This window comes from Plutella xylostella, chromosome 26 (assembly GCF_932276165.1).
Source record: "Plutella xylostella chromosome 26, ilPluXylo3.1, whole genome shotgun sequence".
Classification (NCBI taxonomy): Eukaryota; Metazoa; Arthropoda; class Insecta; order Lepidoptera; family Plutellidae; genus Plutella; species Plutella xylostella.
This window is the reverse complement of record NC_064006.1, coordinates 1,658,915-1,671,889: the sequence shown is the minus strand read 5'-3', so window position 1 is coordinate 1,671,889 and position 12,975 is coordinate 1,658,915. Positions and strand designations below refer to the sequence as shown.

General features: G+C 36.3%; 1 protein-coding gene across 1 annotated transcript in view; it reads right to left on the bottom strand.

Moving 5' to 3' along the window:
• LOC119692140 (T-cell leukemia homeobox protein 2) overlaps positions 1 to 11,513 on the bottom strand; it is a 34,142-nt gene extending 22,629 nt beyond the window's left edge. The window contains exon 1 of the mRNA XM_048630680.1: positions 10,495 to 11,513. Within this exon, the coding sequence (XP_048486637.1) occupies positions 10,495 to 11,032 (538 nt within the window). The 5' untranslated portion in view covers positions 11,033 to 11,513. The remainder of the gene's footprint in view (positions 1 to 10,494) is intronic.
• Between the last annotated feature and the right edge of the window lie 1,462 nt (positions 11,514 to 12,975).

The window sequence follows — 12,975 nt, the reverse complement described above, 5'->3', positions numbered from 1 at the left end:
ATTTTATTGAAATTGGTTCTTGGACCATTCTTTCCGGTCCTCGTTTCCACCAACCCGCACATGGCCAGCGTTGCAAGCCAGCGTGGTGGACTAAACCCCTTCCTTCAATCATATTTATTGGAAGGAGACCCGTGCCCCAGTAGTGGAGACGTGATGATTCATGATGAAATTAATTTAAAGGACAACCTTAAGAAAAACCATCGACTACGCAAAAATCAACTATGCCACCACGACGACGCTAAATTTAGTAGAGTGTATCTCTGGATTAAAAGACGAATTCGATCGTCATCTGTCAGGGGAATACAAAATGGCACTGGTACTCTAAATGCATAGTCTACAAAGAGACGGCATAGGTAATAAGCAACCCACAAAAACGAACCACAAAGAAAATAGTTCAACTGAAATTTACAAGAAAATCAATACAGCGAGCCTGCCGTTTGTTCGCCCGACACAGTGGTCAAAACGTAAAAAATGACCGGACAAAAATCCCGTGCATATTTCATGCAATAAGCGAACACCAATTCCCACTAGTTGCGTTACCGAATCGGGAAGCGCCGGTACAATCTCATGAAAAATTTACCGGATGAAAGCACGATGCAATCGGGACCCGGTTTAGGTTGCAATGCGAAACTGCATGCATTCTTGTAGCCCATACAGTTTATGTTCCACTATTGTGGCCTTTATGACGTTGCTTTAGTGCCCAATTGCAGTCCGTTGGCTTTGTTCTGTGTATTTTTCTTTTAGAATGCCTTTGCTGTAGTAATACGTTGTTTTGTCTGGTCCCTCGTTGTTTTAGAGCGTGCCTCAAGTGATGCCGCTGTACTGTAAACAATTCAGCGTTCCCGATACGACAGAGTTTGTTTCAAGTTTTATTTTCTATTGACGGTTCACTTGTTAGTTAGAATACTTGAGGGTCTTTTTAAGTTGGGAATGTGTGCTGGATGTATAACATTTAATGTGAATGTTTAAATTAAATTTTGAATCTAATGGACGGCAAAACATGGAAAACATACATTATCAACATAATCTCAATACTCAATCATTTATTGCATACATAATATTTATTTTAGTTTAAAGGTTGAACCCAGAACATAAAAATATAGGTCTTTCAGATAATAGATAGCGCCTCAAAGTCCGAAGCTGTGGATCTGGTCAGTCCACAACGGTTTTTTCCCGATAAACGCAGTTTCTGGCAACTTCGTTTCCAACTAAAATGACCTTAATTGTCAATGTCTTTTACACAACTGAAACATAAACATCTCTACTCGTACAATTTAAAATTAATGTTCCACTTTCAAACTCTAGTTTTTTATATGAGTAACATAATAGCTTACATATATAAAAAACTACAATGGTAAATTAAACAATATATAACAAATGTGTGAGACACGATCCGCAGTTTTTGTACTCTTTTGTTTATTTCATCTCATTCCACGTTTTAAAAGATGAATAGGTAGGTTGTCTAGATAATAAGGAAAAATCGCCGCGAGTACTAAAAACAGCTTTAAAAACATCGTTTAAAAAAATGTTGTGATGATTGGATAATTCGTTGGCGTATAATGTGTATCATTTCTAAAGGAGCATACTTTGAAGGTGATAAAATAAATTTGTATGAATAACAATTATTTTTTGATCTATATTCCCGATACTTTTACAAAAAAAAACACGCACTCACGCCTTGTACTAATGTACTCCCTTGCGGGGTAGGCAGAGGTGCATTGCTGCACCCACTTTTCGCCAGAGTGTTATGTTAGTCCCAATGTAATAGGGGGCGGGCCTATTGCCATTTTACGGGCACATCCAAGATCTGAGAACAAATATCTGTGTTTAAACAAATATCTGCCCCAGCCGGGAATCGAACCCGGGACCATCGGCTCAGTAGTCAGGGTCACTAACCACTACGCCATACTTTTTACACAGAATGTATATTTCCTGTCGCTTTTATAATTATGTCAGGCTGAGATCTCATGTATGAGGCCACTGCTATTGTGATATGTATAACAATTAGTTAATTTACCTATGTAATTTGACTACATCAGTCACAACTTTTGCCTATACGAATACACCTAGGACCTATAGAAAACTGAAACTGTAACTGTACCCGTATTACGAAAAACCGCAGCATATTCTATTCGATAGTCTATTCGAAAGTGCTGTCAACCTGTCAACAACAAAATGGCGGTGTATAGATTTGCGAAAGTTTGACAGCTATCATTCCATAGGTCATTGTCAGAATAATATTATGTACTCTGTGGTCATTCTTTTCGAAACTCATTCGAAAGGTAAAAAGTGTTCGAAAGTGCTGTCAAGTTGACAGTAGTCGCACTCGCATTCGATTCTATTCGTTAGCTCGAATTTTCATGATACGGGTACTGAAATGTTTTACCCACGCGCCCGCAGTCATGTCAAAGAATCTCCAAATTCTTACGTCTTATAAGAAATTGGTAATATTTAAGAATATAATTTTTAAATACAAGTAAAACAATTATATGGTTCGGTTTTTATATTTCCTTCTTATGAAAAAAAAACTTACAATCTTTCAGGTACCTAGTTCAAATAAAACGGTATTACATAGAGGTATAAATTTAATGATCATAATAACGGCACACCTCTCGAATTCACGTGACATATCAAAAGGTAACTTTTACGACATCCTCTAATCCAAGAGACCAATTCATAACCCCACTTATTAACTCAAAAACGCTGCCACAAAAAACAAATAATATTTTTCTCAAATAATAAAAACGCGTCTAATTACAACAGATTTTAGTTGACGTTCTCATGAAGGCTTCGTTATTATCTGCACGACTATCCGAAACCTCGCTGTAAGCTGTCTCATTATGTCGATGTCCCTGGACTGTCATCGCGGCCCACTGTGCGGCGTTCAGCTGTAATTGCGGATAATCTGTGGCGTTTTAAAGCAATTTCGAAAACAGAATACGGAAAATTAGTTTCGAATTGCTTTCGGCTCTTTGTCGAGCGGTTTGTTTAATTTGGTTCTGTGTTCTTGATCTGATAGTGGTTTTTTTATTTAAAATTGGATACTTTGGGTTTATAAAATAGCATAATTAAATATGTGCAGTAGCATTTTTCCTGTTTTTAGTATAAAGTATTAAGTAACTACATTTAATCCACCGCAGGGCAGAAGGTACAAGGGGCGACCTGCAATAACTTGGAGGAGATCCATTCCCAGCAAACTCAATGCCGTCGGAATATCCTGAAAAGCAGGACAGGAACATCTGGAGAAGAACTGTGGAGGCGCTATGCTCCTTGTGGAGTTAGAGGAATAATCATCAACTATATTTAACTTTCGACATAACTTAAGCCAACGTAGTTAGATTAATGCCTAGTTTTACCATACTCTGTTACATTATAACAAGGGATTACTTGTTTACTTTTGACACCTTTGAAACTTAACAATGTAACACTGGTTGACTGGAAGAGATCGCGTTGAGGCGATAAGTCCGCCCTTGTATACTAGTCTAGTTTAATTCTCTCCATTTTTTTACTGTTGTACCTATGTATATTGTATACAATAAAGTGTTTAAATAAAATATCAGGTGTGTTAATAATCTAACAGACTATAGTGAAACTAGGTCTAAGCACGCTTCTATAATTTATTTGAATGAAAGTGTCAAAGTGAATTTTATGCCAACAATGCAAGAGAAATGTACTCGTATTAACTTTAAACTGTCTTGACAGCAATATCAGAGTCGCCTATAAATAACACGAACATCACTTTCTAATCTCCAAAAAGCTTAAAATAAATACCAATATTATGAGCATTTTACGAACCAGCCTCCAACAGTACTGAAACTTAAACATCAAGCCTATTTTAATACCTAAGTCGTTGTAATAAAGTTCAAAGTCGCTATGGAAATGCACCACTGTGCGGGGTCATATCCATATATTTACACATTTGAAATACGATGGAGTTTACAACTTTCAGTACTTATGGATTGGTGATAAAATTCACCAACACTTAGGATCATGTGACTCGTAAAAATATAAGACGGATGTATACGCTATAAATGGATATTTATATAAGTATATTTATTTTAGATAAGAAATAAACATATACGAGTAGATAGGTAAATGCGCCAACTCGGTCGTATATATTTCTGTAATCTAGCGTAGAATAAACCTTGAATACAGTATTTTGTAGTAATTGAAATGAATATTTCGGTTGTTAATAATAATTAAAATTAAAAAAAAACTTCTATAAAAGGAACATATTAGATAAGATCAAATGTTAGTAAGTAAAAGTAATGTAAGATAGAAACAGATCAAAAATCAGGTGACCAACTACTTATATTTTTTATACAAAATAATAAATGACAATGAACATTACTAGACAATGAATTATATATATATATATATTTTTTCAATAAGCGTTAACATAAAATAGCAGCAATTCTCACAAGTCACTCTGTGAAATTCAAGCACATCTTCCTGTAAAACCTTCACAAAAAGGGGAGAATTTACACTACACACCAAGGAACTAAGAAGAATCAGTTGGGATGTGCACGGTTAAAGAAACTAGAACTTTCTAGAAATAATGTTTGAAAGGAAGGAATGGTATATTTTATACTCGCGAGCAATGAAAAAGTTCTAGTGAAATACCACCAAATTACTATTAAACGGAATTGAATAACTAAATGACGCTGTCTGCAATATTTAGGAACATTTAACAGCTCATCAAAATATTATAAACTGAAAACGTCAATACAATTATGTATTTTGTAAAAAAAAATACTATAAAAATGGCAGAACATTTATAAATTGTTTTGTAGTAATAGTATATCATCGGGGACCTACATAATATAAAGTTATAAAAAAGTATACTAGTTTTTTCTAAATATATGCCTCGATTATTTAATGCACAGTCCAAATATTTTCTTCGTTCCTTGGTTCACACATGCAAACGAGGACAACCGGGGCGTACGTATCATCGCATATTGGTTCATGTCACATTTTCATAACGCCTACGAACCCGCGCCTCCCCTAGGGAAATGAGGGGATATGGGCCGGGTAGGGATGTGCCTGCGACGGTAGTGTTGGAAATTGTGTTAGAAAAATTGTAAGGTGTTGTAAGTTTTACAGGAGTATCTGAATGTCTCTATGCGTTACAAAAAGGTATAATAAGCCGAAAGGGATGACTCAGGGGGTCATTCTGAACAAATTTGTAATACCCTGTATGGAATAGCAACGTTAGTCAGGAATGGGCAGATTTTAAATACTTACAGTGTTCGTTTGAACGGTATACTTATTTAAAAAAATGTTATGTGGTCAGATCCATAGCAGCTACCTATGGATCTGGTCTGAAATAAATGTATTAAATTAAATAGCTCCCTCTTGCTGAATAGAGATATAAATAATGTTACTCATAAATTTTACTTTATTCATTATAATAGGTAAATGTCTTTACTTATTATTATGACAAGAATTGTTAATATCCGTCAAAAAGAAAGTTCAGTGCCTGCGTTGATGTCTTTTGTATATAAAATAACAATGTTTCGTAGCAAACTTAATTATCTTGAATAAAAGTTGCTCAGTAATCAGTATGTGGGTCTACATCAAGAAATAAAATTGCCGACGGCACGGTGTATACGATTGTACTCTGATAAATGTGTGATACACTGATAAAATTTCGCCCTTCATAGGTTACAGTTGTAACCTGTTTTTTGATCCTCATACTGTGCACAATAAAAACATGAAGACAAAGACAAACAAGATTATGTTTATGTTTTTACTGGCATTTGTACGGTACCTAACACCAATCTTTGTTTTATATGTGCTAATAATATCTCACTTGTGAAAAACTACCTTAACATGATTATAATAATTATTATTAAGCTTATAAGTATTGTATACCAACTAGTTTTAAGTCTTTTTTTGAAAAGATGGCTCAGGAGTTTCTTGCTTCCGTTCTTCTCCTTAGACAGAAAGAGCCACCCCTTATCCGAACGGAGAGTAATTTGTAAAAATTGACGTTCATCAGAAAATTTTATATTTGTACGATGAATAAAAATTTTTGACTTTGACTTTGACTTATGAACTTAATTACTGCTCAACGATAATTCTGCTTAACTTGACGTTACCAGAGAAATTGTCAGTGTCAGAAAAAATAAACATAAAACAGAAGCTAACCAATCAATAATCACAAAACTCTGCATAATATTTAAATAACTATAGAACTAAATTCAAATTTCAACATCGTTAATTTCACGTTCTCAAGTATGACACAGCCAGCAACACAGAGAAAATAAAACAAAACCAAACAAACCGATCAATAATCACGAAACTCCGCACAAAATCGTAGAACAAAATTCAAATTCGGAACATCGTCAAAGGCGCCTATTACGGCTGGCGATGGCTTCGCACGTAATCAGAGGCGACCGCAAACGGCCGGATGCGACGGACACGCTCCGAATAGGTCCACTACAAAAACAAAAGAAGTTTCTGTTTCCGACCTCTTTGAGGTGTTCGACTGCTTGTGGAAAGTGATCGATTGCTGGCTGGTTTGGTTAGTAACGTTTGTGAGTAAAAATAACAAATAGGTTATTTCTTTAGAATAATAACACAAGGGTTGATTCTATGATATCATTATTTTGAGAGTGTGTTTTAGTTGTATTATCAAGGAAACGTACTTTAAATAACTGAAGTATCCCAAACAACATACCAAAAATGCAGCTTTGCCGCAAATACTGAAACTTGGTTCATCCTAAATTCCTAATAAATTTTTGAGTGATATATTGAAATGTCTATAAATTATCAACGGGAAATAGTAAACAAAATAACGGCTCTATAGAGTCTATCGTATGTATGTTCTATAGCAAGAATCTAGAATTAATTTGACAGCCAGCGACGACATGTGCATAGAAGTACATATAAAGAATATTATGGACTTAATTAATTACACTGCAATGTTTAATTCAATTGATTCAAATAAAAAGCATAAGGATACGTCGCTAACCGTCATCGTCCCCGTTTTCAATTTAGTTGTATTACAAAAACTTTAAAACCAACACATATATAGGTACCTATTGCCAAGGACATGTTTTAAGTCACGTCTCCACACCCAATCCATTATTGAAAGATAACTCTCCGTAATCCATAAATCGTACAATACTTTAAGTGCCTCTTTAAACCCAAATTTGCATGTTTATCAACAAATGTTTTAACTTGGATATGGCACGCGTTATCTGTGGGACAGTCAGTTTCTGGGCAATCTTAGTCATAAACAAAATGATAAAAAATACCAATTGGCTCATTTTGAGGGTTATTTTGAGCTGATGCTTGAAATCCCAGACGTTTTCACATTACTACTTAATAATGCACCTACAGCTATAACTTTGTGCCAATGAAATTTATAGACTAGTCTTGATTTGAACATCTCCAATATCTGATAAGAAACATTCGTAAGTAATTTTAAAAACGAAACTTACTAACCAAAGTTACATAATTTTTTTTATAAATCTCAAAGTTTTACCCAAAAAGATGACCCAAATACTTCTGTCACAAATATTTTAAAAAAACAACTAATTATCCATAGCGTGCTTTGAAGTGACGTCACGAACCTAGGGTCACTCTAGCCCACAAAAATCTTATTTACTTAGCACCTTTGCGCGAACCATGACTCTATCTCTTAGCATTAAGTGCTAGTTTCAATACACTATCTATCAATAGCTGTCAAAATCGTATGATAGTAATACGATTTTGACACTTAAAAACTTGCATTCTGCTAAAATAGTATGAAAGTAACTGTGAGTTACCGAAAGATACTACTATAATATATACTATATACATATCGGTTCATTTACTACTATATATATAGCAGTAAATGAACCGATTGCGTGACACATCTCTCCTTCTTCATTTTTCTCAAACTAGAGTAACCTACCTGCTTATTGTCCTTTTTTGTTTTTTTTATTGTGTTTTTTTTTCGTCACGTCCACCGTGCAGGCGCCTCGTCCCTTGTAATCATGTCACAGAACTCATCTTCGGTGTCTCATGAGTCGTGATCAATAATTGAATTGTTTCCGATTGCCCCAACGGTTTTGTCTCAGACGGCGTTATGGTGACTTTTAGTGATGCTATACATATAAGTGGTTTGAGAGAATGTTACCGCAAAAACAACGGATGTAATATGTAGATGTAATGTTATAAAGTACTTTAACATATTGAAAGTGAAAAATCATCTATTGGAACAGTTAAATATGCCTGTATCGCCTTGTAGATATGTAGGTATGTAGAGGAAGACTAACGTTATAATTTGACTTTGAAATATAATTATGGTTTCATTCTATTCTCAAATAGGTGTTACATAGCAACCCCCTTCTTACTGTTACAGACTACTACTAACTAAACAACTGAAATAAAGCTATAACTTGCTTTTTAAATGACATTTAAATGACAAAACATTGTATCTTCGGCAATAAATAATTGTCCGCCGTTCAATTATGCAAACATAAATATATTTAACAGGAACAAAACTATTAATCACGCTTTTGAACAAACATCGCTCGCACTAATAACTACAACTCTATTATTTAGACCACCCTGTAGATGCGACGGTAGTAATAACTGTACAGGGTGTGTCATTATTTCTGCAAATCGACGGAAGTGGCGATGGGGAAAGGATTTTTTTTGTAAAAAGGGCACTTTTTGTCTAGTCTATTGACTTCGGTAGTTACGGTTTTTGCTCTCTTGAGATAAGACACATAGGTGTTAGTGTAGTTTTTTTGGCTGTGTTTTTGTGTGACCTTTTTAAATTGCACTTTCTATTGTGGATTGTGGCATATTTATGGTAAGTAATTAGTCAGCGCAAGTGAGTAAATGTAATTTATCTGTACGGTACGTAGCAATCATGATGTGAAGTAAGTACAAATAGTCTGATTAATGCGTTATAGTTTTTATATGACTTACGTTATAAGTTATAATACCTACTTAATATTAACAGTGTTTTTTTATCTACGTTATCCTACAAGATCACAAAAACAGTTCTAAATCAACATCGAATCGCAAATGATTTCGTATGCGCTGCATTTATTGAGTATCACCTTCCATCCATACTAAATTCCCTGCCATAAAATACATTAAACAAAAAAACCCGAGACACCACACTGGACCCTCTTTCGTATAAAATATAACACCCTGTATCTCTGTGACCACCCTGACTGCTAATAGTTCGGGTAATCTTACGCAATCGTGCTCTCCGTAAATTAACTACTTAGGTAGGTGAGTAAGGGTGCAAATTGGCAGTAAGCGACATGAGGTTGCAGCAGGCGACGCGACGTGTCGTAACCACTGAGGAAAGTCGTAACGTCACTACTGCTTGACACTCCATTTATGAAGTCATGAAAATAAAGAGTGCGTTTTTCCAAAGACTTTTTATCATTGTCAGTTATTTAGCATCGACCATTTACAAAAGTTACAGTTTAAAAATAAAATTACCTTTTGATATTACCTTTTTAACGGATTTGTGCTTTATTTAAAAGTAATAGATTAGATTAGATTGATTAAATACGGTTTTTTACATTAGTTAGAATTCATCTCCGTTTTCAGAACTTCATACTTGGACTGTATGTATTTCTATGAACTGGTCGTCGCTAGTTGCCAAATATGTTATAGTAAAAACAATTAATTTTATAGTCCTTTTAACATTATCATCTGAATTATGTCTATTGTTTTACCTAATAATTAATACTTCTAGTGCTAGGAAGCGGTACATTTTACCTGCCGCAGCCAGGAATCAAACCCGGTGAGAGTACTACTACCACTACGACTACAGAATTATTACACTCAAGTGCAATGTAAAAGTTCTAACTGCCATTGAAGTTCCATAATTATGTGACTGGACTTCAATGCTCGTGAGTGTATTTAGAGAGAAAACTCAACATACTTTTATGTTTTGTAAGTGACGTAGGTAAATATGTGTTACTTTAAATAGTGTTTCGCATTCTATTGCCTTCAACCCTTAATAGAGCTTGACTACTTCAAATTTTTCATTGGTTTTTGTTCTCAATGGGATATAAAGTCCGTCAATCGTTCAAAAACGATGTGGGATCCACCATCATTTTGCCTAGTTATTGGTAAAAGGGAAACGACGGGTGATACTCTAAACTGTTTATCTATTTAAGTGATATCGAAAATATTAATTTGATCAATGCCTATTAACACAAAGCTCCAAAACTAATTGAAATTATTTTTTCCAAAGCTGGATAACTTCTCCTTGTTTAAATAAAATAGTAAAAATATGCTCTTTTTTCATGTGTCTGCTTTTCGGGTTATCTATAACACATACCGTCCTATGTGGTGGTGGTGGTGGCTTAGATTAGAATTCTACACACCTAGTACACCTTCACAGAAGCGGACTGCTTTCTTCGAGAAGATTATTTATTTTATGCATCATGCACCTCTTATACACTTATTACTCATTTTAACACCTATAAATTAATATCCACGATTACAAGAATCCAATAAGACACTCACCGTTCAGTCTATCCTTGACGACCTGGTGAGCGAACGCCGCGGCGGCCGCCTGCCTCATGGGGTCCAGAGCCACCCCCCACGCCCCCAGCGCCCCCAGAGCCCTGTGAGCCGGCACCCGAACCACCCCCGGGTTACCCCCGAACCCGTAACCACCAAACCCGGGCCTGAACAACCCCGAGTTAGGATACAGTCCTTGCGAATGCGAGAAGTTCAACGGCAGATTTGACGCGTCTTTTGAGTCAGTTTCTTTCGCACTTTCTGAGCCGGTGTCTTCACTTCGGTCGTCGCTTTCGCCGGAGATCCTTCGCTTCTCGCTGATCTCTTCGAAGTGTTTGCCGAGCAGTCTGGATATGCTGAAGGGCAGGTTGACCCTGGGTTGCGTATCTGTCATGTGGTCATTGGGGGAATCCCGGTAGCGGTCGTGGAAGCTGTGCTCCGAATCTCGATCTTCTGACACACTCCTGTCGTGGCCCGACAGCCGGCTGTCGGAGTCCACGTTGATCTCCTCCTGGTCCTCATCAGAATGCACTGACGACATTTTTTTTACAAAAGTTTCCGAAAGTTTTAACACTGACACTGGTTTTTTATTTTAGTTTGTAGACACACGCATTGTTGCAAACACTATTTAATTCAACTATATTTTTATTGCAATGTTATAGTTAAAACAATTAATTTGTTGCAGCTTTTACTCAACTGTAGCGTATAAGTATTAAATGAGCTTAAAAGCGCACGACACGCGTCCGCCCGCGGTATACCGAATCGCAACTCAATATCGCCGGGCCCAATCGCACGCCCCACCTCTCGAACCCAATAGTTCGAGTCTGTTTGACCACACAACTACGCCTGCTGACTGTAACAGTTTCCAACAAAAGCTTAATACGATTTTCAAACATAAAAACTCGTTTGGACCCACTAACTTAAACTGAATGGTAGCCCCGTCTCTTTCTGGGGTGTTACGGTTCAATTGAGCCCCCACACAAGCCTATCAATGATCGAAACCCAACCTTTACGCCTGCTTAAAAGAGCTCACATTTCTGCAGACACGACTATTCTATACTCCAATTTGGAACCGGCCTGTGGCCGCATAAACATCCTGTAGACTTTTAGTACGAAAGAGATGACTATACGTCGCGGATACTGATAAAACACGGGTTAGAAAGAGACGTAGAGACGTTTAAAGTGGGCGTAGCCGAGCGAGCGGCGAGCGTTTAAATCTAGTTACGGGCTGACAAATGGTCCACATATTACATTGGGCATTGTTAGGAAACTATTTTTGAATCTTTTAAGACAGTTAAATTATTTACGTCGCTGGTACACCGCGCTTCTCCGAGGCAGACAATGCACTTTATAATAAAATAGATCACGTTATGGTCATAGATAGTAGCGGTAAAGTATTGTTGCAGATATGTTGTTTATGATATCGAATGGGCAGACAGTTGGGCCGATGCGGGTTTGTGGGAGATAATGCTATTGTTTTCTTGGTAGGAAACAGAAACACTAGTTTGATATCTAAGTGTATACTTATGGTAAGTACATGGTGTTATAAGGTTTTGGGATTAAATAATAAATAAATATGTGGGGACATCTCACACACGGCCATCGGACCCAAAGCTAGGCAGAACCTGTGTTATGGATGTCGGATAGCTGATATATCTAAACAGATTGGTAAATAGATAGATATACATATTACTTAAATAGATAAAAGACAACCAGACACAAGGCAAACACACGCTCATCACACGAATGTTTGCACTGGGCGGGATTCGAACCCGCGGCCCCTAGCTTCGGAAGCAGCTTCACTACCACCTAAGGTATACGGTGCCGTAATTGGGATTGAAGCGATTGAAGTGGTTTTTGCATCAAAATTAAGTGGAAACGGAGACGATCTCTTTCCGAGTTGATATTGTAGTAATACCTACCTACCTATAAATATAAAAGTATCCCATCTTATACGAAGAAAATTAACTGCATCGGTTTATTAGTACTTTAGTATTTAGGTAGATAGGACATACTAAAGTAATTTAGCATACCTACACCAAAGATAGTTATTATCCAAAATGATAACCAAATTATAATTTATTAAAAAACACTTTACCATTCTATGCGTAGAAAATATTCTGTTTAAAATAACAACTTAATACCTAATATTCTTGCCCAAAAATAGTAATATTCACCGATTTTCCAAATTACATACTTTCACTTATGAAATAAGTAGTCCTCAACTGCTTGGTATTGAATATCCTAACTATATAATAAACTGTGTCTGTCTGTCTGTCTGTCTGTCTGTCTGTCTGTCTGTCTGTCTGTCTGTTACTCTTTCACGCCAAAACTACTGAACGGATTTGAATGAAATTTGGTATACATACGGTTTAGACCCTGGGAAAGAACATAGGCTACTTTTTATCCCGGAATTCCCACGGGAAAACTTTTTAAGGCGAAGCGAAACGCGCGGGAACAGCTTTTTTTATAAAATTACAAATA